The 21,192-nt window shown below is 47.0% G+C and overlaps 2 protein-coding genes across 5 annotated transcripts in view; both read right to left on the bottom strand.

The window, feature by feature from the left end:
* The window catches only part of DECR2 (2,4-dienoyl-CoA reductase 2), a 108,669-nt gene that overhangs the window by 73,234 nt on the left and 14,243 nt on the right, over positions 1-21,192 (bottom strand). The window lies entirely within an intron of this gene.
* The window catches only part of XPO6 (exportin 6), a 113,672-nt gene continuing 93,824 nt past the window's right edge, over positions 1,345-21,192 (bottom strand). For 2 of the 4 annotated variants that reach the window (XM_073362838.1, XM_073362837.1), the window contains exons 18-24: positions 17,282-17,437; positions 15,583-15,697; positions 13,516-13,687; positions 12,878-13,039; positions 8,916-9,014; positions 5,532-5,762; positions 1,345-2,060 (exon numbers count right to left, since the gene is read on the bottom strand). In XM_073362838.1, the coding sequence (XP_073218939.1) occupies positions 1,959-2,060; positions 5,532-5,762; positions 8,916-9,014; positions 12,878-13,039; positions 13,516-13,687; positions 15,583-15,697; positions 17,282-17,437 (1,037 nt within the window). In that variant the 3' untranslated portion in view covers positions 1,345-1,958. The remainder of the gene's footprint in view (positions 2,061-5,531; positions 5,763-8,915; positions 9,015-12,877; positions 13,040-13,515; positions 13,688-15,582; positions 15,698-17,281; positions 17,438-21,192) is intronic. The other 2 variants (XM_073362840.1, XM_073362839.1) reach the window with 2 other exon arrangements.

The following is a 21,192-nucleotide window of genomic DNA, read 5'->3' as shown; positions in this document are numbered from 1 at the left end:
CAAAGCTTTTATCATGGAAGACCAACTCTGCCTGAACTTATAGTGACCTCAGATATGCTGGCATAGGCCTTGCGTGACAAAGATGGATGACAGACAAATGCTAGAGTTTAGCAATTTCAGATAATGTCAGTCACAGATATAGGGATCTTATGAACCACAGATGAACACCTTCTTTGGTTGGTGAGACTAGCCACCTTACAGGTGACCTACAAAGTGCAAACAATTGCCTTTGTGGACTTTTTGATTCTTTTTATGGGTGAATAAAGCTTGGTAGCTTTAGTATGAACTCCAGTCACTCTATCATCCAGGCCTGGATTCCTTCCAGAGTCCTGCCCTTGCTTAATTGTTCAGACAGGGGAAAACATGCACTTTCATCCCAAGTCAATATTTTGACTATGACTTCTAAGTATTGTGCAAAGACACGCAAAACGGGTGCCAGCCTGGGAAGCAGTGCACAGAAATGGCTGTGCTGTGTCCATGGCAGAAGTCAACCCCCACTGGATGAACTTCAGTGCACACACAGGCATTGCCAAGGCCCTGAGCACCCAGCCAGCTACCTTCTTGTACAAGTGAGGGGACTGTTTTCAGAAACACAAGATGGAAGTGGAGCTCTTAGAACCAAAATAGGACTGAGCGCTCTCTCCCCCCTACCTGGATATGAGAATATTCCTGCTCCCCAAAAATGCCTGGTTTAGGAACACCGTGCACACTGGCAATGCTACTGCAAGGCTCCTTGTTAAGAGTCTCCTTTGCCAACACTACAGTGCAAGATCAACCTGCACATCTTTCTAGGTGGAAACTCCTTCAGGTATGCACCACCTAAAGGAAATTAGCTTGAGATTTCAGGATGCACCAGAACAACTGCTCTCTTCCAACAAGCAGCACTGCTTCCTCAGTGGTGGCACGTGAATCCATGAACATCAAGGGTATGCAAATCATTCAACCCTGGCTCTGGACGGCCTCACCACCCTAGTGGGGATCAGATGATGAAGTAATACTTCAGACAGGACCGTCACAGAAATTAGAGACCATAAAAGCAAAGACCATGTCCCAGTTGCCTAACCATGGCACAAATGTGCTACTGGGGCCATCATAAACTTTGGCCCAGTCAGAATGGAGACTGTTGAACTTTTTACCCGCCGCTCAACCTCCAAGATAAAAACCCCTTGGTCTATTAACCTTGAATCCAGGTAACCCATGCTGCAGCATCATGCACCTTTGAAGATGTCTTCCCATTTTGGGATGGGCAGGAGGGCAAGAACCCAGTGCCTCTCCCCCTCATACTTCCCATGGTAAGAAATGCTTTTCCAACTAGTAAAGCAACTTGATGGAGCTAAGAAGCTATTTAAAACAACAAAGTAAGCACTTTATTTCCATTAAGCATGTTGTTTTAGTATCACAATGGAATGATGAGGAAACATTAAAAAACCCTCAAGTTTCTAAATCCCTGAAAATAGCAGGGAGGCTTCAAGGCAGTTTAAAACAAAAGGGAGTGACACAAGTGCCGAACCAGTCCCGACATCACAATTCTCCTCCAAGAGCAGGGCAGGGGCGGGAAGGTGGAATGATGCGAAGGTGCGAATGTCTGAAGTAGTCTTTGGCGTTTCTGCCTCATGATTGACACACACAAGATTTGTCAAGACGATTCACTGAAATCTCTGGACGCAACAAAGTGCTACATTAGTAAAACAAGAACCCAGCAAGATGACTTTTCATATGATGGGAATGCCCTACGGTTGGCGTTAAGACGCATTTTTGCGGGCAGTGCTGCTGACTCAGTGGGGAGGCTTCTGGGTTGGGTAAGGAAGCATGGTGGTGCGTGAATCCAAGAACATGTGCCCATGCACAAGACACTGCATCATCCTCGAGTACTGACGAGAGCAGGGAGGAGAGGAAGTGGTGACAAAAGAAGTACAAATCCATTCTTTACAGTGATCAATATGAGTCCAGTGCAGAAACTATAGCTTCACAGTTCCAGGTGGCAAACTGTCATTGCAGAGCCTGTAGTAACGCAGGTCATTCACCAGTCTGTGCACGTTCTGGGTAAAAGATGGCAGGTCCTGGAGAAAGATCAAGCAACACAGTTACAGTGACAATGGAGTAGGGCCTGCAAGTACCTGTTTTACCACAGAGAGCAGTATTTGGCATTGTCCTAGTAAATCAATGAGCAAAGACAAAAGCCCCTATTTATTTCACCTGTAATCCAGTTCTCCCATAGATGCCAGAAGAATACCTTATGGCAGTTCCCCCCACAGCTTGATCCCAGGGCAAATCCTTGATGTAAATATGCTCTTATTGAAATCTCATATTAAGAGAAGCCACTTCTCTGCCTGGAATAGTGCTTCAATCTAATGGCTAGTTATTGAGAATGGGGTTGCCTGCAAGAGAAGCTTGAAAATCCTGGGTTTTATTTACAGGACTGATTTCTTAGTGTGCCTAGGCACGCAGAACATGAGCTGGTATCATCTGGCCAGGGGAGGAGCCATCTGCTAGAACAGCAACCTGGGTGCTTCTTTGCAGTGGAGCCACACAGGGCAATTCCCAAGTTTCCTAGTGTGACAGGACACATGGAAGCAAAAACTCCTATTTTCCAACTGCATTTGGCTATATTAGAAGCCAACAAGGAAATCAAGGCTATTAGCCAGGATGGGCAGGGATGGTGTCCCTAGCCTCTGTTAGCCAGAAGTTGGGAATGAGTGACAGGGGATGGATCACTTGATGTTAACCTGTTCTGTTCATTCCTTCTGGGGCACCTGGTACTGGCCACTGTCAGTAGACAGGATACTGGGCTACATGAACCTTTGATCTGACCCAGTAGGGCCAATCTTATTTCTTCCAGGTTTCCTGCCTCCCTCCATACAAATCCCCTTCTAGATCAGGAGCACCCAAAGGCCATGTGCGCTCCCAGGAGCTTGGAAGTTGGTCTGTAATCATTGCCAGGTATACTTCATAAGTAGGGCTGTCAATTGCAGTTAACTCATGCAATTAACTCAAAAAAACTGATTACGATTTAAAAAATTAATCACGATTAATTGCACTGGTAAACCATAGATTACCAATTGAAATTTATTAAATATTTTGGATGTTTTCTACATTTTCATGTATATTGTATCCTGTGTTGTAATTGAAATCAGTGTATATTTTTATTATAAATATGATAAACAAAAGAAACAGTTTTCAGAGTGGTAGCCATGTGAGTCTGTATCAGCAAAAAGAACGAGGAGTACTTGTGGCACCTTAGAGACTAACAAATTTATTTGAGGATAAGCTTTTGTGGGCTAAAGCCCACTTCATCAGATGCATGCAGTGGAAAATACAGTAGGCAGAGATATATATATATATATATATATTACGTGATAGACCCAGGCAAGTTGGGTACAGCAGAGTAGCAGAAGGCAGATATACTGGCCACTGGATAAGCAGTTTCTGTTCCCTGACTGACCAGAGCAGGGGCTGTTCCAGGCTAGGGTGGGCACATGACTCCAATTAGCCTGCAAAGAGTCAGGTGAGGCTGTTAAGCTAATGTGAACACCAGACTCTAATTAAGGTCCCTCTGATACTATAAAAGGGCTCACTCCAGTCAGGCAGAGGAGAGCAAGTGCAGCTGAAGGGCTCGGTAATGAAGACACCCTCAAGCCACTGGAAAGGGAGCCCTAAGGTAAAGGTGAAGAAGGCATTGAGAGAGAGAAGTGGGGGAGCTGGGGGGAAGTGGCCCAGGGAAATGTAGCAACTCTGGAAGTGAAAAGGTTGGAACTTTTACTTTAGAACTTTTACTTTAAAACTTTAGAGCCTGCAAGTGCACTCAGTCCTACTTCTTGTTCAGCCAATTGCTAAGACAAACAAGTTTGTTTACATTTACAGGAGATAACTGCCCTCTTCTTATTTATGTCACCAGAAAGTGAGAACAGGCATTTTAATGGCACTTTTGTAGCTGGCATTGCAAGGTATTTACATGCGCTAAAGATTCGTATGCCCCTTCATGGTTCAGCCACCATTTCAGAGGACATGCTTCCATGCTGATGATGCTCGTTAAAAAAGCGTTTATTAAATTTGTGACTCAACTCTTTGGGGGAGAACTGTATGTCCCCGGCTCTGTTTTACCTGCATTCTGCCATATATTTCCTGTTACAGAAGTCTCTGACAATGACCTAGCACATGATGTTCATTTTAAGAACACTTTCACTGCAGATCTGACAAAATGCAAAGAAGGTACCAGTGTGAGATTTCTAAAGATAGCTACAGCACTGGACCCAAAGTTTAAGAATCTGAAAGGATGAAGTGTGGAGGAGGCTTTCAGAAGTCTTAAAAGAGCAAAAGATGCGGAAACTACAGAACCCGAACCACCAAAAAAGAAAATCTACCTTCTGTCAGTGATATCTGACTCAGATAATGAAAATGTACATGCATCAGTCCGCACTGCTTTGTACTGTTATCGAGCAGAATCCATCATCAGCATGGATACATGTCCTCTGGAATGGTGGTCAAAGCACGAAGGGACATATGAATCTTTAACACATCTAGCACGTAAGTATCTTGCAACACCGACTACAACAGTGCCATGAAAACGCCTGTTCTTCACTTTCAGATGACATTGTAAACAAGAAGTGGATAGCATTATCTCCTGCTGTAAACAAACTTGTTTGTCTGAGAAATTAGCTGAACAAGAAGTAGGACTGAGTGGACTTGCAGACTAAAATTTTAGATTGTTTTATTTTTGAATGTAGTTTTTTTGTACATAATTCTACATTTGTAAGTTCAACTTTCATAATAAAGAGATTGCACTACAGTATTTGTATTAGGTGAATTGAAAAATACTATTTATTCTGTTTTTTGTGCAAATAATTGTAATCAAAAATATAAAGCGAGCACTGTACACTTTGTATTCTGTGTTGTACTTGAAAACAATATCTTTGAAAATGTAGAAAACACCCACAAATATTTAAATAAATGGTATTCCATTATTGTTTAATCGTGTGATTAATCGAGATTCATTTTTTTAATTGTTTGACAGCCCTATTCATAAGGATGTGCACATTGGGGAGATTAGAGCCCCCCACTTACTCCAGCTCTATCCAAAAGGCCTGCAGGAGATGGATGAGATTGCAGCTACACTATTTTATACATCTTTGCTACAGCTCTTGAGCTGCAGGTAAATTGCTAGGGTAGCTCTTGGTTGGGCAAGGTGACCTTGTTCCAGAACAAGTGTAAGTAAGTCCTGGCCCTGTGAGTAAGTGCCACAGGTGAAGTTTATTCCCCCAATATGTCAATTCATTCACAGCTGGGTAGACAATCAGAGACAAGACAGCAGCTGGATTTGCTAGCAGCCCTAGGAAATTCCAGTTGCAGGCACAGAGGACAATAGGAATGCCACACGTCTTTAGTGACGATTCTGAGAAATCCCTTTTGTTTGGTGGGGAATTCGCAGGGGTCAGGTCTCCAGCTGGTAGTGAATGTGTCATGATATAACTCTGCTGTGATGCATGCTAGTACCTGGCTCAGAGGTAACCCCTCTGCAGCGTTGCTCCCCTTACCCTGTCCATTTTGAAATTCCTTCCCAGTACATTTTTCTGATTGGAGTCCACGCCGTCACAACTGGCTAAGAACTCTGTGAGAAAGGCCGAGTAGAAGCTATCAAAGTCCACTGAGGCCATGTTGTAGATGGCAATGCCAATTTCTTCCTGCAACAGGTCATGCGATTTGTGGACCAGCACCTGAAGCAGCACATTCACAAACTGAAACAGCATAGTTGTCCGGAAGATCTTCTGCAGGGCGAGAGAAGCACACTCAGTCATATCCTCCCAAGCTGCCAAGCCCCCTGGGCAGGGTCAGACTGAGCCAGTACATAGTGCCATGTCAGTGTGCCCACTAAGGGGAGAAGCAGTTCTTAACAGCGAAGGCCAGACCAAGGCAGTAAGCACAGCTGCATCTGACCACCACTTTGCTGGAGGCCTCAATGGTTTCTCTAGGATTTCAGCTTTCACTTAGGAACAGAAGCTGCTAGCTCCTTTTGACCGTGCAGAACACACCCCAGTGTAGCAGTGCTGAGTCTGCAGGGACTGGAACAGTGAGCCAAATTAATCCCTGGTGTAAGGCAGGGGGTGAATTTGGCCCCATTCAGCTCAGTGGTTATGGACTCAGAAGAACAAAGGCAGTTTAAACATCCACTCCTTGAGCAGGAGATCAATAAGTCCCTTTCTCACTCCAGCCCGTATGACTCCCACCCAATGCCAGAGGTTCCAACAAGTCTTGAAGATTAGTTACTGCACCAGCCACAACAGCCTGCTGTGGCATCGCTACTGACACAGGTCAAGGACAGAGTTCCTCTGTGGTAGCTGGTCCTAACCTGGGATCTCTGCTTTCATCTGGTAGCCAGGAGGGCTAAGCCCCAGATTCTACCTCCAGTCCTTCAAGACAATGGCCAATATGCCAGAACTGAAGTGGGGGGAACTCAACACGACAAATCACAATGACTTGATTTTAAAGGTCAAATACCTTGCAGCCTGCCAAGGTGAGGGTCAAATGCTTCACACAGAGATCATTAGCCTTCCTCCACTGATGAGTCCATACTAGGGCTGTCAATCACAGTTAACTCACGTGATTAACTCAAAAAATGAATTGCGATTAATAGCAGTTTTAACCGCACTTAAACAATAGAATTCCAATTGAAATGTATTAAATATTTTGGATGTTTTTCTACATTTCCATATATATTGCATTCTGTGTTGTAATTAAAAATATGCACTTTCATTTCATTACAAATATTTGCACTGCAAAAAAGATAAGATAGTATTTTTCAATTCACCTCATACAAGTACTGTAGTGCAATCTCTGTAGTGAAAGTGCAACTTACAAATGTAGATATTTTTGTTACATAACTGCACTCAAACAAAACAATGTAAAAAACTTCAGAGCCTACAAGTGCACTCAGTCCTACTTCTTGGTCAGCCAATCACTAAGACAAACAAGTTTATTTACATTTACAGGATATAATGTTGCCCGCTTCTTATTTACATCGCCTGACAGTGAGAACAGACGTTCACATGGCACTTTTGTAGCTGGCATTGCAAGGTATTTATGTGCCAGATATGCTAAACATTCATATGCCCCTTCATGCTTCAGCCACCATTCCAGCATTCCATGCTGATGACGCTTGTTAAAAAAATACTGTAATTAAATTTGTGTCTGAACTCCTTGGGGGAGAACTGTATGTCCTTTGCTATTTTACCCGCATTCTGCCATATATTTCATGTTATAGCAGTCTCGAATGATGACCCAGCACATGTTGTTCATTTTAAGAACACTTTCACTGAAGATTTGACAAAATGCAAAGAAGGTGCCAAAGTGAGATTTCTAAAGATAGCTAGAGCACTTGACCCAAGGTTGAAGAATCTGAAGTGCCTTCCAAAATCTGAGAGGGATGAGGTGTGGAGCATGCTTTCAGAAGTCTTAAAAGAGCAACACTCTGATGCAAAAACTACAGAACCCAAACCACCAAAAAAGAAAATCAACCTTCTGCCGGTGGTATCGGACTCAGATAATGAAAGTGAACATACGTTGGTCTGCACTGCTTTGGATTGTTATCGAGTAGAATCTGTCATCAGCATGGACGCATGTTTCCTGGAAAGGTGGCTGAAGCATGAAGGGATATATGACTCTTTAGCACATCTAGCATTTAAATATCTTGTGATGCTGGCTAAAACAGTGCCATGCAAATGACTGTTCTCACTTTCAGGTGACATTGTAAACAACAAGCAGGCAGCATTATCTCCTGCAAATGTAAACAAACTTATTTGTCTGAGCAATTGGCTGAACAAGAAGTAGCACTGAGGGGACTTGCAGGCTCTGAAGTTTTACACTGTTTTATTTTTGAATGCAGATTTTTTTGTACATAATTCTATATATGTAAGTTCAACTTTCATGATAGTGAAATTGTACTACAGTACTTGTATTAGTAAGTGAATTGAAAAATACTATTTCTTTTAACAGTGCAAATACTTATAATAAATAAATATAAAGTGAGCACTGTACACTTTATATTCTGTGTTGTAATTGAAATCAATATATTTCAAAATGTAGAAAACATCCACAATTTTTAAAATAAATGGTATTCTATTGTTGTTTAATTACACGGTTAATCGCAATTAATCGGATTAATTTGTTTAATTGCTTGACAGACCTAGTCCAAACCCCGGCACCCAAAGTCATCCTTTGCCATGCTCAAACCCCTAAGTACAATAGCTTTTGGTCCTTCCATTCATTCCAGTCCAGTCCTTCCTGGCTGTTGGGATAGATTGCAAATTTCCTTCCTCTGCCTCCACAAGGCAGCTCCTATCCTGGACTTGGTCTCTTCTCCTCTCTCCATAACATGGAGCGATTAAGTGATGGTGGGGGCTCACCTATTCTGTGCTCCTTCTGCTCAAGGAAGGGGGAAGATTTGTCCCAGTGAATCCTTTCCTCCCCCCGCATTTTGGGGTGACTCCTTCCATCCTCCTCCCTACTGTCAATGAAGAGCCCATGAGGTTTTTGCTGTGACCAGTGCAGAGGTGGCATCACTTCTGTACCAGACACCAGTGCAACAGACTGAGGGGAATGTTGATTTAATCTGTACTGTGCCCCTCGCAGAACTACCTCTGGAGGAAGATGAGGAGTCAAGGTCTGCTGCACCCCCTGCCCACAGCCTTTACTCCAAAACCTCTCCTGGGGGTGCTGTATACCACCTAGAGCTTGGAGTTGCAGCTTTCCAGTACCATCAAGCAGTAACTTCTAGCAATCCAGGTTCACAAGATACCAGACCATAATACTGTCACACTGCTCAGCTGAGCAGTGGCTCAGGACTTGGTATATAGCAGGTCCCAGCACAGTGCCCTCTAGCTGCTGCACACAGCACACATAGGAGTTGACCAACTGGCACTCACCTTGTGGTATAGCTTCTGCTTGGTATTCAGTGTCTCCAGGTAGAAGAGATTCTGTTTAAATAGGTGTATGTCAGGCTGCAGGAAGGACTGGCCAAATGCCTATGGAAAAAGACAGATCTTAGCAGATGGAATGAGTAACAATATGCTTAAAGACCAGCATGCAGGTTTGCCAGACAGAACTGGAGTATATGACATCAAGTGCTGGCCAAAGGTAGATCTATATATTGGAGTATTTGGTGCCCGACTGGATCTCCTAGCATCAGAGTACATACCACTTGGCAGGGCCCTCTGTCAGCCCAGAGGCTTGTGTTGTCTGAGCTTTTCAGGTTCAACTCCCATTCCCATACTAGACATACTGCCTAATCCTGCTCGCGCTCTCCTGCAGGGAACTGCTACCTAGTGCCCAGGCTGGGAGGGCAAGTGACTGGTCTCCTTTGAAACAGACACCTGGAGAAGTCAGCCCAGACGGCAGAGTTAGCGCTTCAGCCCCTAAAAGCTCAACCACCACTTCTCCCCAACGCAGAATCTGAAGGCTGTTTGAAAGACCTGCCTCTTTTTTAGGACCTCACTCACACCCTTCCAGCTGTTAATCTGAGCCACATCCATTTACACTTGTCTTGGTCAACCCCTCCGGCCCCAGCTGTTTGCCTTCATTGTGAACCTGACCTCACACACACAGCCAACCTAGTGTACGGCAATGTGGGAAGCTGAGCTTTCAGCTTTGGCAGTCCAGAAAGGGAACCATTTCCCTTCCTCACCCTCCAAGTAATGTTCCTGCCAAACAGGACCGATTCTCAGCTTTCATCAGGAAATATTCTCAAGGAGCTCAGGGAGACACCCCTGTATCTAATAATCCAGACACCAAGGATACAGGCAGAGCCCTATCAAGTGCAAAACCCATTCAGAGTAGCGAAGAGCCCATGTCCCAGGGACAAACCCCCTAGGAGTTACAAGAGCCTCTCATGACACTCCTAACTCCAGTCAACTCTCAGAGCAGAGGTGATTGCTTAACAAACCATGCAGATACCAGACCAGAAAAAATGACCGAATTTGAACTGAAGTCTAAGCACATCTGAGACACTCTGAACAATCCTTTGATTGAGACTCTTGAGAGCTCAAGCCAGTGTTCTCTCACTGGAGGAATGGCTGGTGATGAAATTGTCTCCCTTTGGTAGTCAGCTAGAACCCAAGTTTGTTGGCTGTATGGGAGGATCTGATCTAGTCCAAGGGTTCTCCAACTTCATTGCACTGCAACCCCCTTCTGACAATAAAAATTACATCATGAACCCCAGAGGGGGAACTGCAGTCTGAGCCAAAGCCCAAGCCCCGCTACCCTGGGTAGGGAGGTCAAAGCCCAAATCCCAGTGCCTTGGGCAGGGAGGCCAAAGTTGAAGCCCAAGGGCTTCAGCCCCAGACAGGGGGCCTGTAACCTGAGCTCCGCCACCCAGGGCTGAAGCCTTCAGAGTTTGGCTCTGGCCCTGTGCCCCAGCAAGTCTAAACCAGCCCTGGCAACCCCATTAAAATGGAGTAGCGACCGACTTTGGGGTCCTGACACACAGTTTGAGAACCACTGGTCTCGATTATGAGGTGTTTTCATCTGGTCAGCTCTTTGTGGGGGTGGGGAGGGAAGAGGGAGAGTACACATGTTCAGGTTTTGTTTTAAACATTTGGATAAGCCCAGAGGCCAGGACAATAGGCAGATATAACACATTCCTACTGTGAGTAATAAAAGAAAAGGAACTGGAACTGCAGGTAGCTGAAAGACAAGCCACAAGGGGTCTAGGAACAAAATTTGCTGGATTGGACTGGACTAGTATCTTGTTGCAGATAGAGGCCAAGACTTGAGGCTTCAGGAGCATGACAGTCTCACATACTAAGCTGCTTTAATATTGTACAAGGAATGGGATGTAGAAAAGTTCTACCTGATGCCTCCCATAGGGTACCACAGCTTCCATCACGTAACAGGAAACTAGATTACCCTTGATAGCCATGCAACTCAGTGTTAATGGTCAAAAACGACCCAGCATTTTTCAAAATCCAGCTGCAGTCCTGGACTCTGACCTGATACGGCTGGCACTCCGCTGGATAACACAGGCTGTTCTTACCATAGAGAACATTTGCAGAACATTAACTAACAGGAGCCAACTAGTAAAACCAAGTCGCCCGAAATCGCTGGCCAAAAGGCAGCTAATATTCAATTACTGAGTAAAGGCACTTTAGAAAGGTGCAGCTGAAAGGTTCAGTTCAGTTACACTGTCAGAGAAGGGGCAAGAACAAACATGCTCAGGCAGCCCTGCATAGCCTGGGTAGTAACGCAGAGATGTGCCATGAGCCCTAGTAGATCTCAGTGGAAATTAAGGGCTTCTCTGTTTGGAGAGTTAGTGCTTGACAAGCTGGGCTGTAAATCTACAGCCTGTTGTGCACTGGCTGGCCGTGTGGACCTGGTCAACAGCAGCAGGGCACAGCGTACTATGGAACTGTCCATGTGCCGCAGCAGAGTCCACATGGCCAGTTAGCATGCTGCAGGCTACTGCACTGAAGATTTAAACCCCTGCTTGCCATGTACTAATTATCCACATACGTAAGATACCAGAAAGGGGAAGGACGCAGAGAAAGTTCAATACAGAGTTTAACTCTCTGAATGAGAGAGAAATGTCTCCACCTGTAATACTACAGAGAGGACCGCTCCTGTGAGTGCTCATTTGCAGGCAGTTGTGTGGCCAGGCCTCTGATCTGACCTCCCAGTGGATGGCCCTGCCCTCTGGAACTCTCTGCCCTGTGCGGACCTGCCAGATATTGAGAGCTCCCAGGGCATGGCGCAAGGCTCTGTTTACTCTGAAGTAGGCTGAAGGTACAGAGCATTGCATCAGGCAGCCCGACTGGGTGATTGATTGGGATGATGCTTTGAATTTTGCTGCAAGCTGCGTTAAACCCTTTGGAGAGCTAATCCTGCTCTTAAAGTAGTAAGTACCCACAGGCTCGAGCAGTTTTGATAAATGCCAGAGTAAAACCTGAAACAAGGAAGTTTTATACTTTTTAGGACTCTGGCTGCCCAGGCTGGAAAGAATCCTATAGGCTTTACCTGTGGGCTATTATATTTCATTTCCCTTCTCTATTCATAGGACCAGAGCCTATAGAACAGTGGTGGTCAACCTGCCGGCCGCATGCGGCCCATCGGGGTAATCTGATTGCGGGCCATGAGCCATTTTGCGGACGCTGACTGTCTGCATGGACGGCCCCCCCACAGCTCCCAGTGGCTGCAGTTCGCCGTTCCCGGCTAATGGAAGCTGCAGGAAGCGGTGGCCAGCACATCCCTGCAGCCGGCCGCTTCCATTTTCCAGGAACAGCAAACCACGGCCACTGGGAGCTGCGGGAGACTGTGCCTGTGGACAGTCAACTTAAACAAAAGGTCTTGCGTTCCGCAATCAGATTACCCTGATGGGCCGCATGCAGCCCACGGGCCCCAAGTTGCTCACCACTGCTACAGAATATCCAGTAACTGTTCTTTCCTAGATGTGGTGGACCCAGATACAGTGGAACATCTTATAGTAACAAGTCAATGTAAACCCAGAAGAGACACCTTAGTACCATACAAGCTTTCATCACTACCAGATTGCCCTATTGCACTTCAAGAGACGTGTGGCAGTAAAGGGAACAATGATGCTTTAGTTCTGGATGTGGGGTGTGCTGCATCATTGTAGAGCACAAATCCACATCGAGAAAGTGACCCTTTGAGATGCCTATTATCCCTTTATGTTCTAAAGGGTAAGATATTCTGCATCTTGTCTACACAACCATACATCCCACGTGTGAGCTAACATTTCCATAGCTGTACAACAAGAACTCAACACGTTAAATCTAGTTTAAGTCAACCCTGAGAGTTTCTAATTGTCTGGTCACTACAACACAAAACTTCCATCAGGAAATCCTAAGTTCTCAAGTTGTGAGAGTTGTTGAGTTACCTGCATAATGGCACTGAACTGTGCTTCATTCTCCATCTGTTCTTCTGCTATCCCTCTCTGGACACTTGCCAGAACGCTAGACTTGAAGAAATACCGCCAATTGTGATGGAGGACCCGGAAAAGCAGCTCAAATAACTCTGCTTTCACATCAGGAGATGAGCGCTGGGGGAGAAACAGAATCTTAGAACAGACTGCTTTGGTGGAAAGCAGCTACTTCAGTGGATCCCACTACGCAACAGCTCTTCCCCAAAATATGCAGGTGGTCATCCAGAACAGTATTTCAGACCAGAGGTGCTACATTATAGCAAGGACATGGCTGAGATGATGACCAAGAACTTAAAGCTTATTTTCCTCTAGGGTAAGCATGAGACCCAATGCTCATCTGGGCTATGCAAAAAACCCACTGTACATGTAGTGAGTCCTGAAGCCTTGCCTTGAACATATCTGAAAATTTATCTTCACAGCTACCATGCAATGACCTCAGCCCCCATCAGGCTCCAGATTTAACAGTAATTCTGACCCAGCTCACCCCATCTAGTGGCTCAGATTGCAACAGCATGAAGAAAAACAAAATTGATTCTCCAGCTCAGGATTTTAACTGGACACTAACTCCACCTGCTGTATGGGAGTTGTCCTACCTCTGCAATGATGGGGTAGACCTGTTCCATGCACAGCGAGATGATGCTGGGTAAGAAAGGCTTGAACACTTGGCCTGGTTCTTGTACTACCACTTGCAGAATCTTCAGAAACTTCTCAACCACACGACAGCCAGTGCTGCCCTCGTGGAGGATGCTCTCTGCTAACTGCTCTCTAGGACACAAAGAAAGTCATTGACACTGTCAGAAGTCTGAGGGAGATGTTTAGTCAAATTAAAACATTTGAAGGCAACGGCAGCAGACAAACACCATTAATTTAGTTTGAGGTGTTGCTATAGACTGATTGCAGCCAATCTCAGAAGGGAGCTGGCTCTGACGAAGTGACACAAAACCACCCCGGCTTCCATAGATTTAGGATGATTAGGGCACACTCAATATTCTCCTGATCCAGACCTTAAAGAGCAACAAAGAACAAGGTCATGAAGTCAGTTCTGCAATATTTCTTTTGTCTTAGATGAAACCATAAGGTATTACAATAGCTTTGCCATTTCCTTAACATGTCTCACAGCATTCGTGTGCAGGCCCCAGGTTAATGACTGGTGGGCAGTCAATTCCTCCATCCAGCTAGGCCACTATAAACGGCAGCAGCACATATCCTGCAGCTGGAAAGGCTATCCTTTCTTGATCAAGGCACCGATGCGAATTCATGGTCACATGCAAGGTGCAGCAGCCTGGAGAGGTTCTTTCCTTCACAGACGTAGAAGCTCCCAGTCTAGGCCTATGCTGGAGGCAGAGATCAATTCCTGAATGTTGTTTCAGATTCTGAGAAGCAAAACACCCCCTTTTGTTCATACAAGATCTGTTCCCACCTATTTATGAGAGGAGCTTGGGAATGTGATTTGTGTTCACTGGCAGAGGATAGCTTCTTGTGTCATAGCATCGCAGAAGATTAGGGTTGGAAGAGACCTCTAGTCCAACTCTCTGCTCAAAGCAGGACCAACCCTAACTAAATCATCCCAGCCAGGGCTTTGTCAAGCCAGGCCTTATAAACCTTTATGGATGGAGATTCCACCACCTCCTTAGGTAACCCATTCCAGTGCTTCACCACCCTCCTAGTTTATCCTAATATCCAACCTAGACCTCCCACACTGCAACTTGAGACCATAACTCCTTGTTCTGTCATCTGCCACCATGGAGAACAGCCCAGCTCCATCCTCTTTGGAACCGCCCTTCAGGTAGTTGAAGGCTGCTATCAAATCCCCCTTCACTCTTCTCTTCGGCAGACTAAATAACCCCAGTTCCCTCAGCCATTCCTCATAAGTCATGTACCCCAGCTCCCTAATAATTTTCATTGCCCTCTGCTGGACTCTCTCCAATTTGTCCACATCCTTTCTGTAGTGGGGGGCCCAAAACTGGATGCAATACTCCAGATATGGCCTCACCAGTGCTGAATATAGGGGAATAATCACTTCCGTCGATCTTCTGGCAATGCTCCTATTAATGCAGCCCAATAGGCCGTTAACCTTCTTGGCAACAAGGGCATACTGTTGACTCATATCCAGCTTCTTGTCCACTGTAATCCCCAGGTCCTTTTCTGCAGAACTGCCGCTTAGCCAGTCAGTCCCCAACCTGTAGCAGTGCATGTGAGTCTTCCGTCCTAAGTGCAGATTTCTTTTGGCCCAGTCCTCCCAATTTGTCTAGGTCACTCCGGACCCTATCCCTACCCTCCAGCATATCTACCTCTCCCTCCAGCTTAGTGTCATCCGCAAACTTGCTGAGCATGCAACCCATCCCATCATCCACATCATTAATGAAGATGTTGAACAAAACCAGCCCCAGGACCAACCCCCAGTGTTGTAACCTGCCTCCTCCCTCCAAGTCATCTGGAGTTTTTCAGAAGCATTTTTGCCTCCTTCCCCCAATGGATTCCGTCCTGGGACAGGGAAAAAAATCCAGACACTTTGAGGGGGTGAAAATATTAATGGACACTTTAGAGAAGTGGCCAATCAGCAAGCTGCTCATACAGCAGAAGTTCTCAAGGTAAAGAGCTTCCTCACACAGGGTCCAGAAATAACTTTTCATCAGTTAGGCAACTGGGGTGACAGATACCTGGTGAACATGTTTAGGAAGGTCTGTATGATCTGCTCAGTGAAAGGTACTCCCATCTGTACCCTCAGTCCTTGGAAGAGGGTGAGGAAGAAGCTCAGCATCTCATCTGTCACATCTATAATAGAAAGAAAAAAGGCAAGGGAAGGTATTAACGAGACAGCTGTAAAGCACTGCAAATGTTTGTTTTGTTGATGATCTGCTCCTCCTGTGCTGGATTCCCCTTTACTTATTCATGCTGGGATTACCAGCAGGGCTGCCATTGTAAGTGAGACTAAGGGCTGGTGCCAAAGGTTTATAACCTGACACCTGGTGGAAGAGGCAAACTGGAGTGGCCTTTTATACATCCAGCCAGCATGATACAGTGCTAACAGTAGAGAGCCCACTTAATTAGTCTGAGCCAACATGGAAGGTACTGAGGTTACTCTTGGGCCACGCTCTGTCAGTTCACTGCTTATACAGGATCAACAGGAAGTAACATGAAATTCAAAAGCTACGCACCTTTAAGAGGCGGGGGAAGGGAGGAGGAGAAAAAGGAAACTGACTGGTTTGATTTTTGTAATTATTAAAGACACTTGGCTGAATTCAGAGGTAATTCCCAGCACATGGTTGTGTGCTTAACTGATCATCACTGCAGAGTCAAAGTCTTGTGCTAGCCCTGTCTCACACACTTGATTGGGTAACCATGTTTAAGCTGTATCTGTTCAATTCTTTCACTGTGCACGTCCAACCATGGATAAATATTGCAACTGCATGAGACTGTTCACAAAGGTAATTTCACTGTTCCCTTGTCTGCTAGCTATTCACCAGAATGGTTAATCACGGAGTTGGGACCCCAGCTCACCCTACTGGATTTTGTTTGCATTTAAAGTTGTCCTCTATCCTGTCTCTTACTCTTCCCCCTACCCCCCAACTCTTTACTTCTCTACACAGCCAAGGGAAACAGTTTTGTATTCCTGCTCCACTGCAGAAGCTGCCAGCTCTCTTTGGGGTACTAGATATGACCCATGAGGGTCTCACTTGGCTGCCCTGGTGCCTCTTTTAAGGTGAGGTGCTGGGTATTCTAGGGGCTTTAGCTTCCAGCTGCCAGAGTGTGATACAAAGCCTGCTTCTCAAGATTAACTGGGGTCTTGCTCAGGATAAGACTGGTTAGCAAGGACCTTTGGGGCCTGGCTCTGACCCAGGATTCTTTGCTTCACAAGCAGTCTCAAGAACTGTCTGCCTTGGTCTGAACGGGGCTACACCTCCACACCTCTTCACCATTCTGAAGAAATGGTAAATGCCAGATAACATTACATGCAAAAAAAACATTTTTTGTTTTTAAACCCTTAGCCTGGTTTGTTCCATAGTGTGTGGTGCAAGGGACCATTCCCGAGGAGCAGGTATAGGGAATTTTGAGGATTCAGTATGTTACAAGCTTTCATGACTATGTCCTCGTCAGCTGGAATACCAGTTGTTTAAGCAATTTAAGACCATTGCCCTATCAAATGTCCTCTGACCCTTTCCTGATCCAAGATGCAGCTTAACCTGAAAGTTCCTAATTAAACAGCTGCCCATGGTACTGATTCACATTCCACTTGGGCAAACAAATCTATGCATATCATGTATGTGCCAAGGCTAATTTTATCAGAATGGGCCTTGGGCATTTATCAGTAGCTCATAAGAGCTACTCACAGCATTAAAGCTTGTCCTATTGTTATACCTGACTGATGAATGAAAGCTGGGAAGAGGGCTAGTGAGACCTGCACGGATTCCTGCAGTGACTGATAACAGATCTGCCGAGACTTGGTAGACTCTCCAGAGATACTCTCCACAATGTCTTCTAAGACACTAAGTGTCTGGTGGATGATCACTTTGGCTGCAAATCAAGATGAAGAAAGACTTATGAGAGATTTTCCAGGGATATTAAGAAAACTAACCAGGTGGCAGAAATCACACACCCACATCTACAATAGTCAAAACCTAGAAGCCTTTCCACAGACAAGATGACTATACACCAGCTCAAGTTCCCAATGCAAAAAGACCTTCAGAGAGTGTGCCTAGTTTTAAGCAAACAGGCTCACTGAAGACAACAACTCACATGCTTAGTGCTAGCCATGTGTTCAAGTACCTTGCTTGTCCAAATGGTTACTGCTTCTACTAAGAGGCAGACTATGGGATCACAGAGAAGGCAGATTAGTGGTCTCATTTAAACATACAGCTAGTTAAAGTAACACCAAACAAGAAGAAAACAAAGAACAAGCATGCTGGAACAATGGGATACACTGGGTCAATTTAGTACTCATGACAATGGCAACAGCAGTGAAGACATTGCAAGCCAGCACTGTGTAAATACCAATGGAGGAGAGAAAACACTGGACCAATTCAAGCTGCACAGCAGGTTTCTGATTAGTAGCAACTGTCCTTTTAGGATTGAGACAGCCCAGCCCCCACACACTTGTACCGTATATAAAGCAGACCACTGCTCTCCAGAATTTGCCAGCTTTGAAAAGACAGTTACCTTTTCCGTAACTGGTGTTCTTCGAGATGTGTTGCTCATGTCTATTCCACAATAGGTGTGCGTGCTCGCCACGTGCACCAGTGCCAGAAGTTTTTCCCCTAGCAATACCCGTAAGGGGGAGCGCCTCAGCAATCCCTGGAGTGGCCCCTCCATGGCACAGTATAAGGGGAGCTGCGCGCTCCCCCAACCCTCAGTTCCTTCTTGCCAGACACCTCCGACAGAGGGGAAGGAGGGCGGGATGTGGAATAGACATGAGCAACACATCTCGAATAACACCAGTTACAGAAAAGGTAACTGTCTTTTCTTCTTCGAGTGATCGCTCATGTGTATTCCACAATAGGTGATTCCAAGCTATATCTGTTGGAGGTGGGTAGGAGTTCACAAATTCTCAGGACGGTGTACAGCCCTGCCAAACCCGGCCTCATCTCTGGTTTGGGAGATGATCGCACAGTGCGAGGTGAACATGTGAACCGAAGACCACGTGGCAGCCTTGGATGGGGACGTGGGCCAAGAAGACAGCCGACAAGGTTTGCACTTGAGTCGAGTGCACCTTCATAACTGGTGGCGGGGGATACCTGCCAGATCATAACAGGTACGGATGCACGAAGTGATCTGGTTGGAGAGCTGCTGAGTGGAGATTGACCGACCCCTCATGCGCTCAGCCGAGGTGATGAACAGTTGTGAGGACTTTCTGAACAGCTTGGTCCACTCGAGGTGGAAAGCCAGAGCCCACTACACATCGAGCGTGTTGAAACGGCGCTCCTCACTGGACATGAGGGGCTTGGGGCAGAGGACCAGTAGAAATATGTCCTGACCCATGTGATAGGTGGAGACCACCTTCGGGAGGAATGCAGGGTGCAGGAGGAGCTGGACCTTGTCCTTATGGAAAATGGTGTATGAGGGCTCGGAGCTCCGAGACCCACCTGGCCAACGTGATTGCGACCAGGAAGGCCACCTTCCATGAGAGGTGGGACCAGGTTTAGGTCCCACTGTGGGACCGGGGGCAAAGCATACAGGGAAGAGACGGTTCAACCCCTTGAGGAAGCGGCCAGTCACAGTAGCATGGGAGAATACCGTACGACCCTGCACTGGCGGATGGAAGGCCGATATGGCTGCCAGGTGCACCTTGACTGACAAGGGCACCAGGCCCTGGGCTCTAAGGTGGAGAAGGTAGTCCAGGATAAGCTGGATCGGGGCAGCCACCGGGGAAACGCCCCGCTCATTTGCCCATCCGGACAACTGGGACCACTTTGCCAAGCAGGAGCAGCGCATGGAGGGGCATGGATTGAGCCCCTTCTGAGCATGTCCTTTCCTCTGTACCTAACCATTGAGCAGCCACACCATGAGGTGGAGAGCTGCTAGGTTGGAATGGAGGCGGCGGCCCTGGTCCTGGGAGAGCAGGTCTGGGCGAAATGGCAACGACCATGGTGGAGTAACGGCCAGGTCCGTGAGGGTCCTGTACCAATGTTGCCTGGGCCATGCCGGGGCAATCAGAAGGATCCGGGCCTTGTCCGTCTTTATTTTTTTCCAGGACCTTGCTGATCAGTGGGAACGGGGGAAAGGCACAAAGAAACTGGCCTGACCAGGACAGGAGAAAGGCATCAGAACCACTGGAGCAGAACCGGGGACAGCGCCTGTTCTGTTGAGTTGCGAACAGGTCCACCGAGGGAGTACCCCACACTTGGAAAAGCCTGTGAGCCACCTCTGGGTGGAGAGACCACTCGTGCTGAGAGGAGACATCTCTGCTCAAGCGATCCACCCGCGCATTCCGGGCGCCCGGTAGATGGAAAGCCTTTAGGCAGATGATGTGGGCTATACAGAAATCCCACAGCCTGTGGGCTTCGCAGCAGAGGATTGGGCCCCGTCTTGCCTGTTGATATGGAACATCAAGGCCGTGTTGTCTGTGAGGACTCTGGCCACCCTGCCCTCCAGGTGCGAGCGGAAGGCCATGCACGCCAGCCGTACCGCCCTGAGCTCCTTGACATTTATGTGTAGGGTCAAATCCTGAGCTGACCACAGACCTTGGGTCTGAATGTTCCCCATGTGGGCCCCCCAACGCAGGTCCGATGCATTGGACACCAGTTCCAGCGACGGGACCCCTTGGAGCATGTTGCTTGGGGCAGACCACCAACGTAGGGAGGCAATCACCGAGTCGGGTATGGTGAGGACTTTGTCCATCCTGTCCCTGGCTTGGGAGACCAACCAGAACTGGAGGGGCCGCATCCTGAGTCTGGCGTGCCGGACCACGTACATGCACGCCAACATGTGACCCAAGAGCTAGAGGCATGCTCTGGCTGTTGTCACCAGGACTGTGACTGTGTCGATGAGCCCCTTCAGAGTCTCAAACCTGTCCTTTGGTGACGTCTGCCTTGGTCCCATCGGTATTCGCTCCTTGAGGTGGAGCGGTGCCAAGCATCTCGGTCGGATGGAACCCAACAAGACAGTGTAGTGGGAGTCAAGGGCAATGCACTTGGATTTTGCCCTGAATGGTCACTAGACAGTGAACGGAGTTTGGAACATTCTCTCGACTGAGACGGGGGCGACTTCGGAGATCCCAGCGGTGGCTTGCCTCTGAAGTGTGGAGCCAACATTGGCGGTGCTCCTGGTACCGGCATGGACATAACGTCCCAGGCCACCTGCAGGGCTTCCGGTGTGGAGGGCATCTAGACATCTGGGGAGGCCTGCTCTGAATAGGCCGGGCTACTCCGTTCAACTTGAGTTGGAGGTCTAGAGGCCGGTGGGGATAGAGGACTGCCGGACATGGGTCTAGCCTCTGTTCCAGGTTTACTTCAGTGCTGCTGCAAAAGCGGTGTATTTCTAGCCTTCTGGGCATTCCCCGTAGATGGGGAGAGGTGCCAACTGGTCAATAGCGCCGGCGGGTCGCCGCACACTGACACCGCGGTGCCGACTCGGAGCAGCACACTGAAGTTGGGGTCAGCGCCGACTCCATCAGAATAGCCTGGAGCCTAATGTCCCTTTTTCTCTTGGTCCGAGGCTTAAACGACTTGCAAATTTTGCAATGATCGCGGATATGGGCTTCTCCCGAACTGCGGAGACAGTCCGCGTGCAGGTCATTCCTTGGCACAGATCGCCTACAAGTGTCGCACGACTTA

Source organism: Lepidochelys kempii, chromosome 10, assembly GCF_965140265.1.
Source record: "Lepidochelys kempii isolate rLepKem1 chromosome 10, rLepKem1.hap2, whole genome shotgun sequence".
Taxonomy (NCBI): Eukaryota; Metazoa; Chordata; order Testudines; family Cheloniidae; genus Lepidochelys; species Lepidochelys kempii.
This window is presented reverse-complemented; position numbering and strand designations above follow the sequence as displayed.